The sequence below is a fragment of the Pezoporus wallicus genome, unplaced genomic scaffold (assembly GCF_028554395.1).
Source record: "Pezoporus wallicus isolate ANWC-B61680 ecotype Strahan unplaced genomic scaffold, APGP_CSIRO_Pwel_v1 contig_7227, whole genome shotgun sequence".
Classification (NCBI taxonomy): Eukaryota; Metazoa; Chordata; class Aves; order Psittaciformes; family Psittacidae; genus Pezoporus; species Pezoporus wallicus.
The window spans coordinates 1,083,296-1,110,018 of NW_026637191.1; the positions used below are offsets into that span (position 1 = coordinate 1,083,296).

The following is a 26,723-nucleotide window of genomic DNA, read 5'->3' on the forward strand; positions in this document are numbered from 1 at the left end:
TGTGAGGTGCTTGAGCTATAGGGATCCACTGTAGGGATCGTGTCACTGCCCATGTCTTGTGTTCACGTGAGGATTCCACTGAAACAATCATGTCCAATTGTCACAGAATCTTAAAATGTTTGGGTTGGAAGGGGCCTTAAAGGCCCATCCAGTTCCAACCCCCTGCCACAGTCAGGGGCACTGTCCACTAGACCAGGTTGCTCAAAGTGGGGCAGCCACAGCTTCTCTGGGCAACCTGTTCCAGTGCCTCACCACCCTCACAGGAAAGAACTTGCTAGTATCTGATCTAAATCTCCTGCCAGTTTAAAGCCATTACCACTTGTCCTATCCCTACATGCCCCTGTCAAAAGCCCCTCTCCAGCTTTCTTGTAGCCTCTTTAGGTACTGGAGGGCTGCTCTAAAGTCTCCCCGGAGCCTTCTCTTCTCCAGGCTAAAGAAGCCCAGCCCTCTCAGCCTGTCCTCATAGAGGAAGTGCTCCAGCCCTCTGAGCATCTTTGTGGCCTCTTCTGGACTTGCTCTAACAGGTCTACATCATCTTATGTTGAGGTCCCCAGAGCTGGATGCAGTACTCTGGGGAAAGGGGGGGGGGGGGGGGGGTGGTGGGAGTCTCACAAGAGCAGAGGGGGAGAATCCCCTCCCTCGACCTGCTGGTTGCAGTGCTGGTGATGCTTCTTTTGATTTAATCACCTGGATTTCTATGTATCTGTTCTCCAGAAAGTAAGTGCACATTTAATAACATCATAGTAACAGAGGAACTTATTTTTCCATGTGCTTTACCGAAGAGGAGAGTCCTGGCCATGGTCAAGCCATGCCTCCAAGCCAGTGGTCTACTTGAGCTGCCTCAGAGCAGCCAGGACAGTTAACAGAAGCAGTGGCGAAGGCCCAGTCTCTCCATCCTAACCAAACCTTAGTGTTTTACCACTCTCTCTTCAATTTGATTACTACTTACTGTTATATTCTAGGTACCCTGCCTTTGCCTATGTGTGCTGTGTTATTGAGAAAGTCAAGTTCCAGCATGATGCAGAAATTTGGGGTCTGTCACTACAATATTATCAGCCCTGTGACCTCATCATTGTTTGATAGGGGAAACTGATGTCTGACATCTGTGAGCTCCTGAAAATAGAGTAAATTTAGAAATAGGGTCGAAAAAAAGGGTCAGGGTCAGATGCCGAGTTATTTGCATCCCCAGACTGTTGTAACTAGTATTTTCATTTTTCAGGGTTTAGCACCTAGATTTTCAGGCAGGAAGATGTCCCATGTTTTCTTCCCTCTTTCTTTACAGTGAGACAGTTGTTTTGAAAAAAAGGTTAAGAGCCATTGATGCTTAGTTTTAAACTTTTAATACATGACTGTGAGGGGAACTAGACTGAAAACACAACTGTATTTAGTGGTGCCACTTTCTCCAGAAAAAAAACAGAATTTAAAATTTAAATGTGATTAAAAAAAAAAAAAATAAAGAAAGACTAAAAAAATAAACAAAACCCACAAAACTTCTATGCTGGTTTTCTGGAAAAAAATCACAAACCACTGAATAGACAGGGAATCTTTTTTTCTTACTCTTTGAGAAGTATATGTTAATGAGTGTGTTGTCAAGAACGGACTTCATGGCTGATATGTCACATGCATTAATTAGGTCAATAACTTTGGGTACTCTTAAAATATCAAATAGAAAGGAAGGATACTGGGCAGAGCATGGCCCCTCCTCAACCCAGACACAGGCAAAGTCCTTTTCTCCGTTCCATGGGCTTCTTTGCTGACGAAGCTGGAAGCACAGCCCTGTATTTACATGCAGTATGTTAAAATAATATGATGGAGGTTATCCAGAAGGAGGGGCTTGGGTTTGGTTTGTTTGGTTTTTTTTTGCAGGTGAATTACAGGAAGATTTTTTTGTTAGCTGTGGAGTAGTATCGGCTTCATGTTAATCATTTTACACTTGTACAAGAAGGAATATTCACTGTCCTGAAATGCTTCAAATATTACCAAAAGAAAGTTTTGGGGTTTAATACACCTAACAAATCCTTACATGGCACACAACAGAAGCAGCTCTTTAACAGAATTAGGGGTCTTCAAAGATTAAGTCAGAGCTTAAAGCTGGTAAAATGAAGTTTGTTTTTTAAAAAATTGCCAAGTTCCAATAAAACCTAATTACACATCAAAACAGCTTTTTTAATGCAGTAAAACATAATTTTTCCTCAACTGCAGTATTCATGCTTGTGTTAATCTAAACAATTTATAGGAATCTAGAAATGAGGTCCCATTAAATCTTTTAAAGCAAGGTTATTTTTTCCCCTCTGAATCATTTTTGTTTCTAGTAAGAATGTATATTTACTCTGGTAAGAACATGTACTCTGGATGTGGTAATGTTACTTTCCAGAGCAGAGGGTTGGATAAATGCTGTAGTTCTTTATTAATCAGCCTGAAATCTAGAAGAAGAATTGAGGATAATAAAATAATGAGCTAGATCTAGGGCAATCAAAAGGTTCATGACTTCATTTTAGGAAGGACATGGCCATGGAGTGCATCCAGTATTGTTAGATAGCAGTGATAGAGGGAGGTTGAGCAAACCCTAACATTTCTGTCACTCTAGAATTCTGAGTACCATATGCACACAAGAAAACAAGATCAGCTTTGTCTTTGCAGAAGAGGATGTAAGTTTCTCCATCTACATCCTACTTTCTCCCCAGATCCAACTCAATGCACATCATAGTATGGAAATCAGGTCCTGACAGAGCTCACGTAAAAAGAGAAAGGGGTCTGCTTTGAAAGGGGGAGAAGTATCTTTCCCCATCATCACCACTTCCTCTTTTCCAGGCTGAGTGTTTTGGACCTTGGGCCTTTGGATCTTGTCTTCAACACTAAATTGTTTCAGGATTCTGTTCTTAAGAGCAAAAGCAGAGGGAAGCATCAATTTTTGTTTCATTTCAATCAAAATTTGCATTTCAGTTAGAATTGAGATCAACAGTAAGTTATTTACTTAATCTTCATAACTGTGCATCTCTTTTCAATATGCCACTTTGTTTATTGCATCTTTTATTGTGGTTCATCTCCACTGTTGGATTCTGTTTGGTGGTATCAGTACAATACAGAGTGACACAAAAACATGGCAAGAAAGAGAGGTAATAGGAAAGGAAAAAGTGAGAAAGGGAGTAAATTGGAGATTCGTAACCTAAAATCCTCTTTGAAACTACACTTCACCTTTGGATAATATATTTTACTTTTCTTGAATGGTGCATCCAAACTCATGAGCACTGCTACAACTCCAGTGTTTCGGTGGAATAACAGTCAGTTTAAATTAATTAAACTCCTCTGAGACCTTTTATCCACACTATGTCATTGGCTTTGTTGTAGCAAGACTCAGGATTGCTTTGACAGTCATGTGTTTTATTGAATTGTGAGCTCTGATCTCAGGGATACGATCCTGCCCATCACCCAGGGCACAAAACAGCCCTGCCCCTTCTCCCGTTGCTTGTGTTTGATGAGCAAAATAATCTCTGTGATTTATCCAACAAACTTTGGCATTAGCAAGATCAGTCAAAGATTGAAGTCATTTTTTAGTGACATGACTCCTGTCTTGTAGACTGTGTTCTGAGTCATGACTAGATACGGCTACCTCACTGGCAGCCAATCTTTGAGCACAGAAGAACCTCAGAAGTCAGAAGCACAGATGGAAGCCAGCAATTTGGATTTAAATTATCTGTGCAAACAAGAATTTTAAGTAGCTTCTTTCCTGCCCCCTCTTCCCCTGCCTTTCCTTGCTTCTTAAGCCATTTTGAGAATATGTCAGGACTCCTTTGCCTGTTCTCTGACTTTCTTGGCTGGTTTCTCTGACCTCACTTCACTGCAAGCAAGCCTTATGAATGCACCCTATGTACAAGGTTGGTATAAAATAACATTTTATGTCATCCTACAAATTTAATGATGTTCCATTTTGCCACAAAACTGAGAATAATTTTGTGTGGAAGGACAATACAAAATGAAATGAAGAAACACTAGTACAATTACATTTGCTTCTGCATTAATTATATGGTATGTCAAATATAATAGTTATATCCATCCAGTTAAATTCTAGGTCCGCTGAATTGACTGAAAAGTTGAGAAGGTACACTTAGATGTTTCATTTTCCACTAGTTCTGTGATGTCCCAAGTCCAAAATTGCCTTTGCATTTGGCTACTTCTCACTCAGGTGCATCTGGTATTACTTGTTTCTTTATTAGTTGAACTACTTTATAATTTACTTTCTAGCTGACTTGTCCTACCATTTTTCAATAGTGTGATGGAAAATGGAGAAAATCAGTTGAAATGGTGTGTTTTAAAAACATGTTGTCAGCTTGAAATCCCATTTCTGAAATCCCTGCCTGCCTGTTGCATTTCTCGTAACTCATGGGCAGAACTTTATATAGGTTGCTTGGACTTCATTTGGCTTTAAATCAATAATTTTACAACGTATTCTTGCTTTCTGAGCCCACACTGTCCTTTTGTCTTTGACCATTGAGGCATTTGTCTGTTCTTTCTCACCTGCCTGGCTAGTGGCTTGCCAAGGTGGAGGAGCATTACACAGCACATCTGAGCCAGACCCTGGGCTGTGCTACGCGGTGGGTCACAGAGGATCTGACACAGAAATGCCCAAACCAATGCCAGCACAGGCTGTATGGTCTCACAGCCCTTCATGGAGGCATCAGCACTGGTGACTGATACCTGCATGCCTTGTCTGCTCCTCGGCACAATGGGGACTTCTTGGTGCTTCAGGTAGGGTTTAGAGATGAAGCCCAGTGCTGTGTTGGTGTGGTTTTATTCTCTATCACAGAGCTAGCTTGCTCGTGCTGTCTCCAGGAGCTGGGTGGCACTCCGCTGCAGTCACCCAGGCTGCCCTGGGCAGTTCCCTGCACTAGCTGCTCTCCTGAGAAACTCCCAAGAGCATAGACCTCCACCGCGTTATCTCACCATACCTTGGTGAGGACATGTCCTGACATGCGCCCCCAACTAGATTGTTTCTTCCCCATCCTCCCTTCTTACAAGGATTGATGAGATAACACATGCAAGCCGTTTACATTATTTGCATTTTCATCTTTTTTTATGCTGCTGTGTGCAGGTGAGTTCATAACTGCTGTTCTCCTCAGGGTTTTTGTCTGCATGCAAAGGGCTTATAATTCACCAAGACTGCTCACATTAGAGTTCCGGATACCTGGATAAAGCAGAAGTGCGCAGAGCAGCACCAAGTAAGGACAGTGTTAGAAGAAGCAGGCAAAATCCTTGATTTCTGTAGACAAGTTTCTGAGCACAGCTGGGTCAGCTGATCCCCATCTGACCTGTTTCTTCTGGTTTATTTTTAGTGATTGTTTTGTTAACATGGGCACATGTATAGTATGTATGGCTTGTATGGTGCCTGTGGAAGTTGCCGTGCCTACAAGAGATGTACCAGTTGCTCTGGAGGACATGTGGATGCTTTGCAAGTCCAACATCATTGGGAATATCAATGTCTTGTTTGATGGTGGTGAAAAGCTATCACAGGGAAGTTGAGGAAAGAAATGACCAGGTGTTTAAAATCACTGATAGTTCAGTATGGGGTTTTCCCTTTTCTCAGGGGCTGGATCCTTCCAGTCTGATAGGAAAAGCTCTCTGACTTGGTGAGGAACAGTGAGTTTTAGGGAAGGCCTTAAAAGCCTGTATGGATCTGAGGTACCTCTAGCACCCACGGACTGCTAGATTTAAATATGGAGAGAGCAAGTAGAGTGAGTAATTTGCATTATTGTTAGAATTAATTTATTTCTTTATGAAGGCACCCATAGAAACTACCTGCAGTCCTTGCTGTCTATAGCACTGTTTCTCTAAGGAAGATTTGATTATGAGCTGACTATAAGTTGTTAGCTCTAAGTTATTAGCTTTCCAGTAAGTCTAAATGAATGTTACAGGCTATAAACTGACTATATAAATGACAATCTCTCATGTAAAGCTTAATGGTGGTTGCAGTTACATTTATATCTTTCCCAAGGATGGGAGAATATTTCTTACTGTGTTACTGATTACAATAGTCTGATATCCCAATTTCACGTCTCAAGTCAAGCTGGCAGTGTGTTATTTTATTTTTTTCCCCTTCCCTGGTGTCTTTGATCTGAAACGTGAAATGCTTTCTTATGCACTTAGCTCCCTTGAGAGCATCACCGTGCTGCAGCACTGCTTCCCATGGAAAATGCAGAGTTGGGCATGGACCATCTCTTACTCCGGGAAAAGCAGCGTGTGTCCTTTTCAGTTTTGGGTTGCATTTTGGCTCTTGCAGCATTGTTTGCTCCTCATGAGCAGGATACATCTGTCCTCCAGCTCTATGTCTTCTCCTGGTTTGGGAGCAGCAGCCCTCCATAGTTTCAGCCACAGCTTTCTTGGCTGAAGCAAGAGTAATGCTTAGGAGTAAAAAGTTAGTCTCCACCTTAGTTAAATGTTAACTAGTCAATGCTTACTTTAATTCAGAAACAAATGCAAATTGTCAGAATAAATAATTTATCTCCCTGCTTTTAAAAATGTTTGTCAAGTTTGCAATTTAGAGGTAGTCATGGATGTCTGGAAACTAGGAAGTGGGAAAAATCGTCAGAAACCGTATGTCACCTATGTTCTCACTTGTGTGGTCTTTAAAATTTCTACTGAAGTACCACAACCATTTAACAAACTATTTTTCATTCATCTGCTAGGCACAGCAGGTATTTGGTTTTAATTAAAGACTTCGGAAGCCATGGAGATTATAACAGTGCTACTGAGCCCAAAGCATCTCCTAAAAATGTATGACAGGAAAGACCATTTCCAAAGCATGCAGAGTATTGATGTTATTTTGTTCCCTGCTGAATTCAGTCCTGCTGGTGGAAAATCTGAATTAAGAGGAGCTTTACCAGCCTTCTCAGAAGCAGATTGCTGCCCTACCCCACACACTTGACCAGGGCAGTTTAAACTGCAGGCAGTCAAATATGAAAGACAGTTCTTACTGTGTTAACAGGTTTTTTTACCAGTCTCCTGGGCCAAAGCCCAGTAAAGGCAGTGGACTCTGAGCCAGAGACTGCCTTCTTGACAATTAATTTCCAAATTCAGCAGAGTTTTGAAATTTGGGATATTTACTTCTTACAGGTCATCAGTGGAGCAAGCAGTGCCAAATGTGACCTTTTAGCAGAGGTGACAAGATGTTATTACTGGTTCTCAACCATGCTTTTCCTGTCATCTTGTAAGAAGAGAAAAATGAAGTTAATTAATTCCATCCTGGGGCTGAAGTATCTAATTTGAGGAGTGGAAGGAAGGGTTATCTGAGGCTTTCACTATGCTTCAGACTTATTCATTTTCAATGCAAGTCTACCCTAGGGAAAAAAGAAAAATAAAGTTAGTTCACCCAGAAAAGGACAGGATTGCGAATGCAGAAGTGGATTGCACCACTTGAGAAACTACTACTTCCAGGTACTGTTTGCATTTGGTTGTGTTTCTGTGTGTTGCTGCTTGAAAGCTGGGGAAGGACCTGATGAGCTCAGCCTAGTTCTCCCTTTGCAGTGCAGTGACACCAGTATGAGGGAAATCATATTACTAAGCCAGGTCCTGGGCAGATATTCTCAGCAGTGATCAGTCCCACGTGCTCAGTGTGAGCCTGGAGCCCAGAGCAGAGGCATTGCCACCTCCTGCTTCCCAGTCTGCTGGCAAGTGGTACCATGGATGTTTACCAAGCTGCTGTCCTAAGGGTATGGGAAAACTGTTTCTCTGGCACTGGTGGATTTGGCCTCCAAGAATGTGTCTAGACATCTGATGTCCTTCTGGCCTCCATGGTTTGCAGTGTTTTGGAATACTAGAGTGTGGTCCCAGGTGAAGGAGGCAAGCTGCAGCCAGATGTCCCCAAGCATAGCATCGCTGCCACATCTCAGCTTCATCACTGTGTCCCAGACTGTTTCAAAGTAGCCTCCAGAGACTGATAATGAAGAGTAAATGCATCCCTTCTTGTTGACCACAGAATACTTTGTGCAATAAATGAAGATGAATGGTTCAGCTTTTGAAGTAAAGATCTCTTGGTAGCTGAGCTATTGTGTATTGGTCTATGTCTGGTATCCAAACCAGTTACCCTAAGAGTTAGAGAACATGGAGCTGCCTCCTTGGATGGTGCAAGTGCCTGAGTGTGCGATGCTCTGGGATGGTGATAGTTATTTCATGTTGGATAAACAGAACTAGAAAAAGGACAGAAAAAGGCATTCTTTCTATCCCTCTGTTGCTGGCAGACCTGAAGGTGTGTTTTCGAGGAGCCTGGTACATGGGAATGAAGTATATGCCTCAATTAATATTGCAGATGAACCAGGCCATCCCCATGAAAGAACCAGCTCACTATGGTTGCTGCAAATTATTTCAGCAGTGTTCCAATCCCATGGAGCCTGAAGGATCTGCACTAAAGAGTGTTTAGCAGGGAGCCCTTGAGCATCACCACTGCTCCAAGGAGTGCCCAGAGAGGAGTGAAAATCTGCATTTCAGTATTGCTGGTGGGAGGCAGGGGCAGTTCAGTTGCTGGCTGGCATTTTGTTTAGTTACTTCCTTCAAAATGATTACTTGCTCGTATGATGTAAGGGTATTGCAGATTCTGGAGTGGACTGAAGCAGTCACAACCTGTTATATTTGCCATTAACTGGGGAGCCCATGTTAGGAAAGGGATGGGGGTATGGCAGCTGCGTGACTTTAAATGACGAGAGGGGAGAGCTTACAGCTGCCTGGGAGGTCCTGCATTTTCCTCCTGCAACTCAGTGTTGCACTCTGATGCTAAGATATATGTTTTGCCAGGCACTGCCAGAGCTTCCCCACCTCATGCCCTTGTCACAGGCCACAGTTTTCTTTATGTGCATGTGGTGACACATTGCTATTTACAATTTCATGACAGCACCCTGCTCTTTGTATGACACCCCTTTCATTTCCCTACGCTTCATTCATCAGGTCTCTAGTGCTTACTAGAAAATGACACTGCTTCCTCCTTCCACCCCTGTAGTTCCCAGGGGATTTCTGTAGTTTCTTTTGACAACAGGTAAATTACCACCTTCACCTCAAGCAGGGGCTTCACTTTGTTTTTGGTATATCATTTCAGTTTAGTAACCACTTTCTAGTCAGGCACAGACACGTGTGCAAATATGCATGCATGCATATATGTGGGGTATATGTAAGTGTGTGTTTATGTGTCTGGAAAGATTTCTTACATGAAATTATGGCATATGTGCATGTGACCATGCAGAAAGCTTGCCAATAAAAAGGGGACCTTGTGTATGCATCAGCCAGCTTCGGAGATTCTTCTAAACTGGATTTATTTATTGCTCAAAATGTCACCGCACAGGTCATGTCTTATCATGACCTATTTAAAAGGAAATCCAAATACATTGTGCGATGTTATAAACCTAATTTCAAATTGTATGGAAGCTTTCTGTCAACAAACAGATGTGTTAGGCCCAAATAATTGAACTGGAACTCGGCGGTGTTTAGTTCTTGGTGAGCTCTGATGTCGATGTGAAAAGGAACAATGTTTTTTACTGTGAATCCTGTGTTGGAAGGAGGAGGAATTGCAGAGAAAAACAGTGCGAGCTCTTCCGCAGCTCAGCCAGTAGATGTCACGTTTGGTTACCACTGGTGAGAGGTTTGATCGCAGAGGTTTGGTCCTGCAGCTGCCGGTGGGAGGCTCCGGATCAGTGCAGGAGAAACGGTGGAAAATGGGAAGGCATCTCATGGATGGAATGTGTAGCATGCTCCATGGCATAAACTTTTATTTGTTCAAGTGTTAACTGGGATGTTGTTTGCTGGTTCAAAGCAGACCTTTATGTACTTGGAATAGGAATCTCTTAAATCATTAGAGGTGGATGGAGTGCATGCATCCTTAAATTTATCCTCCAATTAGTCATTTGAATGTTCAGTTTGATTCCCACATCATTCCTTCCCTGCAAGTTGTGATACATTAGCAAATCAGTATATTCCTTGGGAAGAGACTTTTGCTGGAAAGTGTAGGAAAGTGTCACTGCCAAGTTCACAGTGTTCAGAGCAGCAGGTGCACGGTCATCTGTTCCTGCAGTAAATAATTACCTAGAAGAGCAGCCTCATCCACCTACTTTGTGAGGATCATTTATTATTAATGCTTACACTTGCTTAGCTTTAGTACTACTCTGCACTAGAATATCTGCAGCTACTCAGCCACACGGTTCTGTTACAGCTTAGACTATCCTTTCCTGTAAAACAAAGCCCAAAGATCTTCCCGTGGGCCAGCTGGCTTTGGTAGGACAGGAGCCCCAGCTTAATGCTCTGGTGTTCTGGGTTCTAGTGTGGGCTTTGCTCTGCAGTCTGTCTGACCAGATAAAAGTGTTATTTTCTCATACAAGGATAAATGACTATTTCAGAATGTTACTGGGTCTCACAAGTGGGTCTGCGGCTAGAGTGTAGAACTGTGACTCTGAGGCTCTGTATTTGACTCCAAACAATACCAGTTCCTGGAAGTTGTGACTTAGGAGGGCTAAGACAAGGCCATGTCTGCACTATTTGCTGTCAGTCCTCAGGTTTTAGCCAAGTAATCTCTTAGCAATGCTCTGCAGATGAAACCCACAGTGTAATAGTGGGAATAGAAAACACTGAGGCTCTACAGAAAGTTCCAAATAAAAATACCATCCAAAAGTAAGTGATGTAAGGATGATGGAGGTTGCAGGCAGGGAAGAGGGCATCTGTAGCTGCATAGCTAGAGAAAGGAATGTGGAAGCTATGGAAAAAAAAGCGCTGTGAACTTTGGATTTGAAGCTTGTAGCACTGGAGATACAGAATATTGAAGAGGACTGTAGGTGTTGCTTCTAAATGTAGAGGTATAACAGAGAAGAGGACCTTTGGAAAACTACAGTGGAGATTGATCTGTGACGCACGATGAGTTTTCAATAAAGAGGAAGCTTGTTTTGCTAAAGCTGTTACGAAAACTGCGAGAAGAAGGGTGGACAAGTAGTTTCTGTACGTGACCAGGTGGAGTTTCTAAAAGGACAGAGGCTACATGAAAATGGATGTTCACTGCTAAGAGAAGATTTTGCCAAGAAAAAAAAAAAAAAATCATAGGGAGAGACTTTGCAAATGTTGAAATGTATTCCTTTATGCTGTTCATCCTGAACTGCTTGTGTAGCACAGGCAGTAGGGTCAGTGATGGCGGAAAGTCCAAAATGGGATGCAGAGAGCAGGAAGGTGTGGGACTATAGGGAAGCTGTAGGTGACGGGGATGTAGCCTTCCAGTACCTAACAGGGCCTACAAGAAAGCTGAAGAGGGGCATTTTATAAGGATAAGTAGTGATAAGAGGGAATGGCTTTAAACTAGCAGAGCAGAAATTTATTAGATACCATGAAGAAGCTATTTCCTGTGACGGTGGTGAGACACCGGCGAGATGCTGGCATAGGTTGTCCAGAGAAGCTGTGGCTGCCCCATTCCTGGTGCAGTGCTCAAGGCCAGGTTAGATGGGACTTGGAGCAACCTGGTCTAGTGGAAGGTGTCCCTGCCCATGGCAGGGGGTTAGATCAAGATGGTCCTTAAGGTCCCTTCCAACCCAAACCATTCTGTGATTATATGATTCAGCTGCAGGATTGGGACTGTGTTGGGAGGAGGAGCAGATCTGAGACAAGAGACATATTTTCACATATGCAAATAAAGAACAAAGTATCTTCTCTTTCTTATTGCAAATCCTTCATAAAATATATATCCTGTAATAAAACAGAGCACAGTAATGGGCAGCATTTTTCATAAACGCTGTGTCTCCCAGTATTTTACACTGTTAAATATATTGGTTTGTTTTGTTTAGGATTTATGCTCTTCGTGCCTTTCATAGATAGAAAGGTCTGGAGCTGAATTTGCCAAAAGGGGAAGCATTTGTAAATCTCTGATTTTATTTTATTTTTCCCTAAACATTTATAGTTGCTGTTATAAAGTGCAAGATACTCTGATCGTCGCTTATACTGAACTTCTTGTCATGATAAGCTAAAGTGCAGATGTGCTACCAATATGGAAAAGATATGGCAAAGATGCTGCATTTGCAAACCATCTAACACCAAGTGAATTAGCGGAAATAGATATGAAGATAAGGGGAACATAAACAGGCAACACAAGGAAATGATTCCTCTAGTGCTCTTCCTGCATGTCTGCTAAAGCTGTCACTGTTACTGGTGCTGTGCCTGCAGTTACTACTGTTTGTTTCTGCATGACAAGCCAGCATAAACACTAACCCAGTACTCTGAAACTCCATCTGGGGTATGTAGTCAGCTGCTATAATTAGGGACAAAATGTCGTTGTTCAGTTTATTGCTATTGCTTGAAATCAGTGGGTTGTGTTTGCACAATTTTGTGTCATTACAATTTAAATGTGCAGTACATGTGCTTGATTTCTTATGTTACTTTGGAAACCATATACTGGCAACCGAAGCAAAACAGTTCTTTTAGAATTTTATTTTATTTTCTTGAGTTTCTAATGGATAAATGACTGAGTGATCTGAAAAGAACCGCAGGAAGATTTCTTGTGCCCGGTCGGGGATTTACTCAAATAGGTACCAGTTCAGGACCCATGTGAGTAAATGCATCTCTCCATCTCTATTCAGGACAGTACTTCAGCATTTTCTGAGATCCCAGTGGTGGGAGGTAGCATTCATTTGACAGTAAACTATTAAAGTGCCTTTTCTGTGTGCTTGTTTTCTATGAATCAGTTCTATATTGTCTTTCATGCCATTTTTGACCTTACACTAGTAGAGACTTGGTAGAAAATGTTTTGGATGCACTGCCTGAAAGAATTCAAGTGCTGCACAACAGATGCTAATGACTGCAACATGGCTTTGTGAGTGAGAAGGGCTGATAGTGGGAAAGAGCACTGCATTTGTTCTGCAACGCTAGGACTGGTGACTGATAATACTTGTTCCTTTTTCTGATCCAGTCTGAGATTCGTTATGAAATATGTAGTTACTGGAAGTAGGCTTGTAACTTGATGACTCTTATCCATGAGAAAATAATGATGTTTAACACTGTCTGTAGTATGTTCTTTAATACTGGTCAGTATTAAATATAATAACAATATAATACAGGTTGATGGAAAAACAGCAACAAATGCAGTAGGTTGTGTAATTGTGCTGGTGGTGCTGGGTGTCCTCCACAAGCATACCGGTGAGGAATTCACGTTTTGTTTCAGCAATGTAGACTTCAAACACAAACATTTGGTCTGTCTGTTTCTGCATTTTTGTCTCATGCAGGGACCAGTCCAGATGAGCAAATCTGCATTCATTATTACCCTTCCTTACCCTGCTCCCACTCTCCCTGTGTGTGCATTCCCAAACTTCTTTATTGTGCACATGATACATATTCAGAAGATAAAAAAAAATGTTTTGTTAATGATAGAAATGAAACAATGCACTCTACATCCAACTCTGCTGTGTATTGTCTCCCTGACAAAGCCCCAAGCATCACAGTTACTCGGGTTCCAGCAGTGTGAGCACAGAGGGAGGGATTAATTAAAACTAGTACATGTTAATGGAGCTCTAAACCTGAGTTCAGATTGCCTTAATAAACACAGAAATACCATCGTATTAAACTCTTCTCCTTCAGGAGCTGCTGGAGTAGCACGTCAGGGAGAGGCTGCCCTTTTCAGGGATGCAGTGCTCCTGGATCCAAGGAAACCGCCTGCAGAAGCTGCCCTGTCTTTGTCCCTCAGCTGATGGCCACAGCATACAGCTCCTCTCACCAGCATTCTCCTGAGGACTGAGAAGAGTTTCACCATTTTCCCCCATATACCTGAACCAGCACAGAGCTGGGCTTCCCACCAGTGCACCAAAATCCCCTTCAATGGGCAACAGAGGAGCAGTCAGTTGGTCGCTGCAACCTCCGGTTAGCTGAAGTCTCACAAGGTTTGGTCCCAGGGCAGGCGGAGCTCTGAGGAGCTTTAGATGATTAAAGACCATCCAGTTCCAACTCGCTGCCATAGGCAGTGACACCTTCCACTAGACCAGGTTGCTCCAAGCCCTCTCCAGCCTGACCTTAAACACTGCCAGGGAGGGGGCAGCCACAGCTTCTTTGGGCAACCTTTGCCAGTGTCTCACCACCCTCACAGGGAAGAACTTCTAGCTTCTTCCTTATAGCTGATCTAAATCTACCCTCTGTAAGTTTAAAATTTGAAATGTTTTAATAAATTCTTGAATACTGCAAAAGCTGAAGGAAGGGAAAGGAAGGCCATTTTTCCTACCTGTGCTTAAAAAGGGCAAATGGTGTGAGCCAGGGAAATATATCATGTATGTGGAACAAAACAAGGGGCTTTGCTTTTGAAAAGTGAGCCTGACACAGCTGTAGGAAGAAAGGGAGATCAAGGTAGAACTGGCACCCCTAAGAAATGCCCAGCTGGGATATGAGGGAGAGCAGCTCCACATGCTGCATGCTTGAGACATCTTTGCCGGTGGTAAATATGTGATAACTTCTTCCAGACAGGGTCAAGAGCTTGAAGCTGGCTGCAGAGCTGACTTGCACTTGCAGGTGGTTTCCAAGAAAGATGCTGCTTCCCCACCCTCAAGTCATGCTAAGCCAAGTGCTGTTGCTAGGTCTGTTACATCCTTCATCATCTCTTCATTTCTGTAATGGAGGATAATCTTTGGAGGCAGCATTGCCTCTGGAAGCAGCAGGGTTGGGTGGTGTCAGGCTTGCAGTGTTTGTCCAGAGTCAGAGCAAAGGATCACGTTGTTGGGTGACACCTGATAAGCCCAGGCAGACTGCCAACCTGTCTCATAGCTCCCGTATCCCTGAAGGCAACGTCTCCTTTTTGTGTGTTCTCAAACACTGCCCAGCTTTCTTGTACTTCTAAAGTTTGCATGTTAATGTCTGAATGTTGTGTTGTTAAATTTTCAGTATCTCTATTCATGCCAGAAAGCTCTTCTGTTAGGAGGGATTTAGAATAATGCAACTCTTCATGGGTCCTCATTATTTCTCAAAAAGGGACTGTGTTGTTCAAGTGCCCATATTGTGACATGCGTCTAATTATGGCTCCTTTCTGTAGACCCCCAGAGATGCCATTATGTCCACCTGCAGTAGGAGGGGGAAGATTATAATTTGCATTCAGCATGAGCTTTTCTCCATTATTCCCACTGTACGTAAATAAAGAAAACAAATCTTATCGACCACTGATCCTCTTTTCATTTATCTTACATTTCATTTTTTAAAACAGCAGTTTTGCTTTGCCTCTTTCCCTCAGAGTATTGTTGTTTTCCACTTCAGCATTAGCATATCTGCTTTAGTCTGGCCTAACTGAATGTGCACCTTCCGTTGAGCAATTGGCAAAAGATATCTTGGCTAAAAGGGCTTTTCATCCTTTGAAAAGAAAAGCATGGCTCAAGGGGATGACACACCCAAAGATAAAAGCTTGATCAATAACTACAAGACTGGTATATATTCACATGATTTTTCCTTTGTCCCTTTTATTTTTATTTTTTTTTAAATGCACTTTTCCCCTCTTCTCACTACCCTTCTCATTGAAATTCTCAGACTTCTAGGTCAAAATGCCTCCCCATCCATGTCAATTTGCACTTGTAGATGAGAGTAGTTTTGAGGAGAAAATACCTAAGTACAGTTTGCATTTTGGCACAGGCTCCTAACATCTGAATTAAAGGAGGTGAGTAATGAAGGCATACCTCTCTCCTAGGTCAACATGAGCACTCAGACCATGTATTTCTGGGAGACTGTCCTGTGCTTTTCACTGCATTTCATAATTACTCTCACTGACAAAATCCTTGCAGAAATAGGGGGAAGACAGAGGTATAAGTTTGGGGAGGTGGAAGGACCTTATTCTGCTTCTGTTTTTCTCTAATGGCTAGCCTCTTTTAGACGTTCATGGAAGGATAACATCTGTGAATGTTTTAGTTTCCCGTGTTTGGTCCCTTTTTTGTACAATTCAAGTGACAAAATGTAGCATTTAAAACAGCAGAATCTGGTCTGTGTTTGCCTCCATTCTGTTTCTAATAGCACTAAGCTCAAAGCAGAGAATCTCCAAAAAAAAGGAGGCAGAGCTGGACAGGAAAAGGATATACCTGTTCCATCACAGGATCATAGAATAGTTTGGTTTGGAAGGGACATTTAAAGGCCATCTAGTCCAACTCCCCTTCAATGACCAGGGGCATCTTCAAGTAGATAATGTTGCTCACAGCCTCGTCCAACCCAGCTTTGAATGTTTCCTTTAATGGGGCATCCACAGCTTCTCTAGGCAACCTGCGCCAGAGCGTCACCACGATTACAGCAAAAAATTTCTTTCTTATATCCAGTCTGTCTCCCCACTCTTTTAGTTTGAATCCATTAGCCCTTGCCCTATCCCTACATGCCCTTGTAAAAAGTCCCTTTCAAGCTTTCTTGTCAGCCCCTTTAGGTACTAGAGGGCTGCGCTAAGGTCTCCCTGGAGCCTTCTCCAGGCTGAAGAGCTCAGCTCTCTCAGCCTGTCTCCATAGGAGAGGTGCTCCAGCCCTCGGAGCATCTTTGTTGTGTCCTCTGGACTGACTTCACATCTCTTCTACGTTGGTGGCTCCAGAACTGCACGCAGTACTCCAAGTGGGGTCTCACAAGAGCAGAGTAGAGGTGCAGGATCCCTCCCTTCCACCTGCTGGTCATGTGTCTTTTGATGCAGCTCAGAATACGGTTGGCTTTCTGTGCTGTGAGTGCACACTGCTGGGTCATGTCCAGCTTTTCATCCACCAGTACCCCGAAGTCCTTCTTCTCAGGGCTGCACATATTAATTTTCTTTTCTTATTTTTTTTTTTTTTGTCTGTCTTTGACTTGGGATTCTGTTCCTGTTCGTATCAATCAGTGCAAAAACTGGTGGTTAACGATGCTTCCTGTAAATCCGGTTGTTAAAACTCATTTCAAGTCAATCCAAATATTTTTGCTTTAAGAAACAGAGCAGTGCTGGGTGGTTAGTATGATATGCTAAAAAAAAAAAATAGAGAACTATCCGCCTCTTTAGGACATAGTAGTATGTATTCTAACATTGTTTGACTTTCTATTAGGACAAATCCGCTGACTTTTTTTCAGATATGTTGGAATTTCATATTCCAGTGGAGTGAAGTTCCCTCAAAGGCTTTTGCTGACACCCCTGAACCTAGCATATCTGCTTGTAGCCTTTATGGACTCAATTTATGTGTGTGTACAGAGGTGCCTGGTGGTACATGAGATGCTCTAGGATGGTACACACAGCTCCAGCTATGGCTCTAGCAGATCCTGGGTTTCTTATAACTCTTGTGTCATATATCCCACCCGATCTAAATGGCTCAGCTACCCTCCTGCGTCTCAGATGCCACTACTTACACATGGCTGGGAGAAGAGCTTTGTCACTCTGTGTCATTTTTGATATTACAGACAAATCACTCTAGAGTCACAAAGGCAATTTGCAAGCAAAGGTGTCACTAGTATTCATGGGTTTAAGTCAAAGGGAACTCAAGTTTAGTGAAATCAAGCAATGTTCTGGTACGTTTGGGAAATCATCCTTAGGTTTTCCCTATTTATATGGGGTGAAGGTTATAATAAAATTCTGGTGAAACACTCATATACCAAACATGCCCTGTGAGATGCCATTTTCCTATTTTGTGCACATTAGTATGTTCAGCTAAATAATGTATTGTAATAGTGTGTGCATCACAGCATTACGAAGGACTGCTTGTGTGAATTTTCACTTCGGAAGTGGGAGAGGAGAAGATGTGATGAAGACAGCAACTGCTGGAAATATCCATCTTGTATTTCCAGCTCATGGATGTAATTTCATAATATTTGTGTCAGGTACAGCAGCTGTCACTGAGTCTACCAGTGTAGTGCGGATTGGTTTAATATCTGTATTTCAGTCAGCTGAGCCATGAAAAATTAGTGCAGAGGCATGTTACATCACTCCAGCTCACCTTTGCTAGGAGCTCAGTTAGGTTTTTTCCTCTTAGGCCCACAGCTGGGCCATGGATGCCACTGAGGAGTGAGTTAACGATAAAGGAAAACTGTTACCACGAATCCTTTAAAAAAGCAGATGGAGGCAAATAATTCCATGTCATTTTTAGAAGAAGATATTTAACAAGATGACTGAAGACACAGGGGGAAGAGGGTGGTTCCAGGCTGTGTTTCAACACTTGGCTCCGAAAGTGGCTGCCTGATTATCTCTGGTTTCTTTGTTTTCCCCATTTTTGTTCCTGTCTCCTACAGGTAAAGCCTATGCTCCTGAGTTCTACTATGACACCTACAACCCACTGTGGCAGAACAGACCCCGCGTGTATTCCTACAGCCTGCAGTGGACACAGATGAACCCCAACGCTGTGGACCGCATCCTTGCCTATCGCTTAGGAATTAGGCAGGTAAAGAAGAAACTTAATTTGTGCAAGATGTGCCTTTTGAGTATGCTGAATTCTGTGAGAACTGCCACAGGTTTTTTTTATTATTATTTTATTTTTATTTTTACTTTTTTTTACTTTAGTTTTTTTCCCCTTCCCCTTTTCATCCTCTGTGAGTCAGAGTTGTTGTCCTCCTTCTGAAAGGTTGGCTGCCATCTTGCAGAAGCAGTCATCTGCCGCTTGCAGATCCTGGAAACTAATTTGCACATTGGCATAGTGAAACATAGAGATTAAAGTGCTGTGCCTCAAAGGGTTTTCCAAGGCTGTGGCTCAAGGTATGCTGGAAAGATAACATGAAAAAACCCCTGCAGTGAAATTAAACTTTTTATCTCTCTGTATATATCTATATATCTTTTATTAGAACTTCCATGTAAATAGATAAATACAGGGACAGCTGTAGCTTTCCTGCCGAAATTCGTGGTGATCCTTGAGAAATGAGGTGTCTTTCTTGACCACATTAAAGCCGATCATGCTTGTGTCTTCATAGACTCACTGTGAACCCTTCAATGGGAATTGGCCCTGCTAAGGAAGTGCGGAACAACCCACTTGCAGAGGAATTGTTAAATTATCATAGCCATCTCTGTTCATTTTCCCTTTAACAATTTTAAAAGGAAAATATCATCTGTCTTCTTGGAAGGTTGTTACTACAGAGCTTGAGTTCTAATAGTCAATTAAAGGGAAAGAACCAATCTGTGCGTTGCTTAAACTTTCATTAAATGGCAATACCTCTGCTTACTCCCCTTCACAGAGTGAAGTGATCTTTGCTTGCAGTTGCACTTTCCTACAACAAAGCCATTTTATGATATGAAGGCAGAAAAATGTAGAGCCGTAACATTTCCTTGCAATCCTGTCTAGAGCCTGCCCCCAAGTGTGCCAGAGATTGACACTGACAGTCAGGTTTTGGCATTGGTAGGCTTTCTCAATGTCACCTTAGCCACAGCATCCACCTCGGAGTCATGTCTACAAGTTGGCCTGCCAGCCTTGGTCTGGCAGAGGCATGCACTGGCAGAGGAGGCTGTGCCATGCCATGCTGTGCTGTGCCATGCCAAGGTCACTGTTCCCACCATCCCAGCTCACGGGCACACACCCCCATCTCCCGCTACCAACCTGGACCTGCTGCAATTGAATTGAAGATATTTTGCTGCTTACTCGTGAGAATCCATCTGATCTTGTTTTGGTCTTGACACTCTCCCGTTGAGCTTGTTTTTCTTTAAATAATATCACAACTGACTGATTTAGTAAGTATATGTTTGGTTATTCTGTGCCTGAAATAATAGTTTGTGCTGGGAGAAAGAGATAGGGGATTAAGACAGATCCTTGAAGACATGTATTTTTGAAAATGTGAATGCAGAAAGTATCCTGTTGTCCCATGGATCTCCTACTGGGATGAGCTTTGTAAGCTGTAAAATAAACATACAATTTGAGCATGTTATTTATTCTAAGTAGATGGGCGTTTTGCTTGTATAACTTTTGTAGTAGTTGTGGAGTCGACTGGGACATGTCAAGGGAAGGGTTTTGATACCTGGATGGTGCTGGCTCCCCTTCACTCAGTTTGTCTCTGCCTGAATGTAACTAATTTGAAATGAAAATTGTTGAATTTTAATGCATGTTTATGCAACTGTTTGCATCATTGGACACAAATCACTTCCATTATTTCCAGTAGTGAGAAGAATTACTCAATTAAAAGCAGAATTTGCTGAAGTAAAAGAATATATAATGAAATTAATTGCATTAGGATTTTTAGCTGTTTTTTCTGTTTCATTTTAATTTACTTTTGATTATCTATTTATATAATTATCTAGAGTTTCTTTCCTCTGATTTCCTTGACAAGGGTCTCTGTCAGGCTAATCAAAATATTTCCTTTTGTCTGTCTGAAGCCACATTTAAAGTGGGTGATTTAGAATCTAGTGAGCCATCTGGACACTCATCCATTATTGCAGTAATTCCCCCTGAAACAAGGGTGATAATTAAATGTTCAGGGTTTGGGTTTTTCTTGACACCTACCAGTACTAGCTAGTATTTTTAACTGGGCTTCACTAGGGTTTTTATTTAACAATAAAAGTTGGGATGAGCATCTGTTGGGAGTGGCAGAAAACACGCTCATGCCTGTGCCAGGTTCATTACAGAAGCAGGGCAGCAGGATTTCCAGGTCAGAGCAACAGCCTGCAGCCCAGCATGATACTGTTGTAAAAAGTGACTGTTCTTAATCTTTGTTTCAATCTTCTGATGTTTTGCGAAACACTGCCAGTGGGCTATGTAGTGAGTCAATGCGTTGGTATCTGCTTCTGATTCGATTAACACAATTACCTTTGTCTGATCAGTAAATGGCTTTTGCATTAAGAATGCTAAAATCAGAGTGCAAGCACTCTTCCTCTTTACCTGTACATTGCAGCTTCACTTGAGGAAGAATTCAGGCAGTATTTGGGGAATACTTAGTTGATAGCAGGTCTACGCTTGCTGAATTTTCTGTGAAATTGTTAAAGTCTGTAATATTGTCAATATTTCTAATACCATTTTATAGAAACGAGCTTCTTATGAGGTGTAGAGTGGTTTAGCTCCATTTACGTATTTGCCAGGTGATTGTAGAAAGCAACGCAAAGGACGTGTTTAATAATGAAATTAAACTTTAAAATGCATACTGAAACTCTAAAAGGGCAAAGGATAATGGAATGTGGCTGACTAGGGATTTTCCATAGTACAAATTGTTCTGCTAGAAGTAATTAGATTATACAGTTTTATAACAACAGGAAAGTATTTCCACTGGTTGGCATATAGTGAGATTATAGAGCTGGAGATGTCTCTGCCTTGAGGAGCTCAGACAAGCAGAGTTTTGGAAAGCTTTGCTGGCAGTAGAACCTACTGGAGAGAAAAGTCCAGCGCCAGAGGTATAATGCAGGCATAAAGCAGGTGTAACGGAGGTGCTGAAGGAAAGGAGCTGTGCCACGCTGAGGGTGGTGTATGCCATGAGAATAACTTGGTTCTGTTTACACTGAGGTACGAACTATTTCACCATGGGTGCCAGGAGCAGTTGTTGTGCTCTCAGGACCTTCAGGATTTTGTGGTTGCTTTGTAACATCAAAAAAAAAACCTGTTTTAAGAAAAAAACTAATAAATTTAAGAAGTGAGTTGAAAATTTGCAAGCATCACTGCATTTATACGTATGTTTCTATCTCTCTCTCTCTCTCTATCTTTCATTAAGATTGTTTTGTAGCTCTACTGCTACTGCTTTATTTAAAGGTATGAACTACATGTACTGCTCTCTGATGGTGCGCAGCAGTTTGCTCAGTCAAGTTTGTCCTGGTGGCATGGTATTGTGTGTTGACTGCTCCCTCCTGGGAGAATCAGGAAGGAACAGGAATTATTTAGAGCACTTTGCTTTCTACTTAAGCCTAGACACTCCTGTTGTTGCCTTTTGGGGATTCATGCTGTGCTTAATGTTATTTTTTAACAAATGCAGGCTCTTGTCTGCATTTCTATCCATGCGGCACATGGATAGTGGCTTCCAGTGCTGGGTTTTAATTGGCTTTGAGGATGCTAAGCTGCAATATATGCCAAGCCTGCTGTGATGAAGCATCTAGCCACCAAGCAGTGTGCGTGACCGTGCTCTTCCTTTTCTGAACAATGACAAATAACTTTTAAAAAAAGGAGGCACTAACTAAGTGGCCGTAGAGTTTACTTGTTGAGTGAGTGAGAGCTGCTGTTCATGTGCTTCGATAACCCTCAGAGCCCTCAAGCATGTCCTGAGGAGATGGCACAGCTCTGCACTATGCATCCAGGCCCCATCCCTCTAAGGAGTTGTTACAGATGTGGTCTCCTCATGGAAATTTCTGGCATGTTCTCCTAGGAAAAAAAAAACATTTAGTTGATGATACATAATAGCAAGGGACCTGTTCTGATGTGCAGTTCTTGTGAGACCAGTCTAGACAATTTTGTCAGGGTAAAAGAGACTTGAAGAGGTTGGTCCCTTTCCTGAGAGGAGGAAAACCCTTGAGGGCAATGATTCAGTTAATGGCCAGTCCTGCCGCCGATCTGCACTATAAAGAAATATTCTGAAGGTGGCAGAGAAATACCACAGTGTATGTATCTACTTCTCTTGGGCCACAAGATCCAAAGGAAGCAAAGATTAAAGTATTCCTTTCACTACTTGGCATTCTGCATGTTGCCCAGATTTAGAGAGTATAAACATGGTGAAAACCTTGGTACGTCTGGGCAGGTGCAAGCCCATCTGCGTTCCACATGCCAAAGAAAGGAAAGAGAGCCCATCCATTCTCCTCTCCCCCTCCCTGGTTTTCGTGAGCATTTTCTAGTCTGGCAGGCAGTGAGAGGAGGACACTTTCCTGATCCAAGAGCAGCATATCATTCGAGTGCGTCACAGAATCGGTAGCAGTTTTCCCACTTCTGAAGGGAAAATCTGAGTACAGTTCTGAGCAGAAAAATAGGAGATGCATGGAGCCATTTGAGATGCTCATTTGTGATTACCAGATAACAACATGACAGTGTAAGCTGGAAATTAGGGATGCAGCTAGAGCAGGGTGTAGTCAAGAGAGATAGTCAGTCTGTGATTGTTTGTTTTCAGAGAAGAGGGCAATGCATTTCATGTTTGGAAGATACAGATCTGAAAGCAGAGGAAGAACAAATGAAATTAATTAATCTCAGCAATACCAGCCTTGTCATGAAGAGGTTCTACAGCATCTTCTGCAGGACTATATTCCATGCAGTGACTACACAGCCTTTACCTGACAGAGCAAGTTCAGTTACCTCCTGAACCCCTAAAGGCCCCACATTGTCTCTTGCAGTCACCAAGAGGGATGGTGTTATATTCAAAATGCAAGGACTTTGACATTTTGTAAATACAGCTTTTAGAATCATAGAATCATAGAATAGTTAGGGTTGGAAAGGACCTTAAGATCATCTAGTTCCAGCCCCCCTGCCGTGGGCAAGGACACCTTAGGCTAAATCATATCACCCAAGGCCTCGTCCAACATGGCCTTGAACACCGCCAGGGATGGAGCATTCACAACCTCCCTGGGCAACCTATTTCAGTGCCTCAGCAACCTAACAGGAAAGAATTTCCTCCTTATATCCAGCCTAAACTTCCCCTGTTTAAGTTTTAACCCGTTACCCCTTGTCCTGTCACTGCAGTCCCTAATGAAGAGTCCCTCCCCAGCATCCCTATAGGCCCCCTTCCGATACTGGAAGGCTGCTATGAGGTCTCCACGCAGCCTTCTCTTCTCCACGCTGAGCAGCCCCAACTTTCTCAGCCTGTCTTCATACAGGAGGTGCTCCAGTCCCCTGATCATCCTCATGGCCCTTCTCTGGACTTGTTCCAACAGTTCCATGTCCTTTTTATGTTGAGGACACCAGAACTGCTCACAATACTCCAGGTGAGGTCTCACGAGAGCAGAGTAGAGGGGCAGGATCACCTCCTTTGACCTGCTGGTCACCCTCCTTTTAATGCAGCCCAGGATACGGTTGGCTTTCTGGGCTGCAAGCGCACACTGAAGCCGGCTCATGTTCATTTTCTCATCGACCAACACCCCCAAGTCCTTCTCCACAGATCTGCTCTGAATCTCTTCTCTGCCCAACCTGTAGCTGTGCCTGGGATTGCTCCGACCCAGGTGTAGGACCTTGCACTGGTCATGCTTAAACTTCATAAGGTTGGCATCAGCCCACCTCACAAGTGTGTCAGGGTCCCTCTGGATGGCATTCCTTCCCTCCAGGGTATCAACCGAACCACAAACTTGCTGAGGGCGCACTCAGTCCCAGTAAAGTCCATCCTCCTCTTCGTGGTGCTCAATAACCCAGACCATTGCATGGCCCATTGCCTCTGTTAGACCATCTTTCTCTCCAGTCCTCTTTCTCTGAGGCTTGCTTTAATTTTCTTAATGTTCATGGAACCTCACTGCCATACTCCAGTCTGTATGAATCACCAGAACAGTATTACCTTTCTGTCAGATCCTGCTTCTTGTCACCTGTCTTGTCACGGGTTAAAATAAGGGCATGCCTCAGACACAAAAGGATAAATTAATGGTGGGAAAGAAGGACATAGGAGAAACTTGGCTTTTTAAGCATTGGTTGAAGAGCTGTTGAGATACACTGGCACAGTAAAGTTAATTTGGAAAAAAGTGGAGCTTGGTTTAACAGGGTATCAGGGAAGCCAAGAAAGTCAAAAGGGAGAGGGGAGGTCCTGTCAGCTGAAGAGAGAGTCACAAGAATAGAGAAGTGTCATTTTACTGCCTATAGAGTGAAAATGGAAATAGATGAGTGGAAATCATTACTCACTGAAGTATTTAGAATGAAAGTCTCTTATGAAAAATTTGTTTATTTTAGCACACTCATGGCCTCCACCTGATGGGTAGCAATTTTCCAGCTGTTCTTTCTATCAGGATCATGGTGCTATCATCACACAATCTACTGTGAAGGGAAAAATGGCTGCAAGCTGAATATTTTCATTCGATTTGCTATAGAACGTATAAAATGAGCTATACATCAAAATGTATACAAAAATTGTATTCAGAACCATTTAAAAAAATTACATCTGTAGTAATTTCAGGGGAGGAAATGAGAGAATTGAAAATTCAAATGTGTATTGGAATATTTTTAATGTTGTTTTCATGGAAAAAAAAAAGCCTTCTTCTCTAGAGAAGATTTCACTGCATGCGTTTCTTTTTGGAAGCCTGAACAAGGCTTTGCTTTTCTTTTGTTATGTCTGCACTTGTGAAGTGAGACAGAGAGAGACTGGTAAAAAATGAGCAACATGCACAGGCACATTTCTCACTGATTTTCTTGGGTTTGGTTATTTGAATTAGAAAAGTAATAGTTTTGTTTGGCAATTTTCTGTTTTCAATACTGATACCTCCCATGTTTATTCTGTACAAGACCAAGGCTAGATTTTCAAAATAGCAACCTGAGGGCTGTAACTTCAGTTACTAGTACCAAAGTCTTTTGGTACTATATAAAAATGGTTGTATCTCCCAAACTTCAGATAGATTAGGCAAATGATTGGGTATAATGCTGAAAAAATTTCTACTGATTACATCTGACAAAATTGAGAGTTATACACATAAACACATCTTTTTCTGTCAGGTCTTGATGTTCTGACTTTGATCCTGAATATGCTTCTGACTGTACCCTTTTTCTCTGGTCTGAGAGTTGTTTTGTGTGCCTCTGGAGAGACTTTTTTTGGAGGCCAAGGGCTTTATTTTCTATATATTCTAACAGAAAACATCCCAGGCAGAGCTGCGTCTGTTCACATTACCACAAATTGCGGACTAATCTCCCTTTCTTCGCAAAAAATTTGCATGCAAAATCTAACATATTCATTTGATCCAAGCAATTACTGCCTGCTGGGACTGCCTTGGTTTGATTTTTGTTATATAAGCATGAAGTCCTGCTATTTCGTTACTGATTTTAATATCTAATTCATACTAATTTTTCAGTCTGGTTTCTTAAGGGAACAAGATATGCAAGAATGGCCTAAAGTTACTGGCTGTGATTTCTAAACCCTGGTCATCTTCATTTTGGCGAGATGTGATGGGCAAGAGGGGTACAGCAGGCAAGGAGGGTCCCACAAGTGTCATGAAAGCATGTGGACTGGTCAAGGAGAAAGATTTAATTACAGATAAAAATGGAAGGGTAGGATCACATGAATCAAATTTTTAAAATCACAAAACACAGACCTGGTAATTCCCTTCCTTCACAGCAAGCTCTGTGGAACCCCCTCCTGGGATACTTCTCATTTTGGGGCAATATCTAAACTTTCTCTTCAAGTGTCTCAGGTACATGTGTACATTCCTCTGTGTGTATTTATCCATTGCAGGAGCCAGAGACTTGGCAAAGTGGTGATTAACTAAAGGACAAATCCTGCATGGGCAGGAGCTCATCTGCTTGAAGCAGGGACATTGACATAATGTGAGGCTTTTGTTGCACATTTCCCTTTAGTGAAAAAAATGCCAAAATCAAGCGCCACACTGTAACCTTATTATGGTGATCACACTGTACTTCCATTTATTCTGTCTCAGCAGAAAAATCTGCAGTATGAATTGATTATTACTGACAAATGCAGTGTATCAGTCAAACTTTAGGAAAGATGCAGGAGAAAATGGAGTGAGCTGAAGAGCAATTTAGAGAGAGAAATTGCTCAAGCTGGAGGAATTTGTTTTTGTAAATGAGTTATTTGCCTTTCACTACATTTAAACCCTTCTAGTAGGGTTGAGACTCCTCTTTCTATGCACGCGCTGAAACAGAGCCTCAGGTGGAGTGGCTGAACTGCACGAATCATCTGCACCATCCCAACAAGGATGTGCTTTTCTTTAAACTGTCGAGCCTTGTGTGGGCACCCTTCTAGCAGAAGCTGGG

General features: G+C 42.3%; 1 protein-coding gene across 1 annotated transcript in view; it reads left to right on the plus strand.

The window, feature by feature from the left end:
• Window positions 1-26,723, plus strand: part of MDGA2 (MAM domain containing glycosylphosphatidylinositol anchor 2) — a 375,792-nt gene that overhangs the window by 305,097 nt on the left and 43,972 nt on the right. Inside the window, exon 10 of the mRNA XM_057403838.1 lies at window positions 18,181-18,329. Coding sequence (XP_057259821.1) covers window positions 18,181-18,329 — 149 coding nt within the window. The remainder of the gene's footprint in view (window positions 1-18,180; window positions 18,330-26,723) is intronic.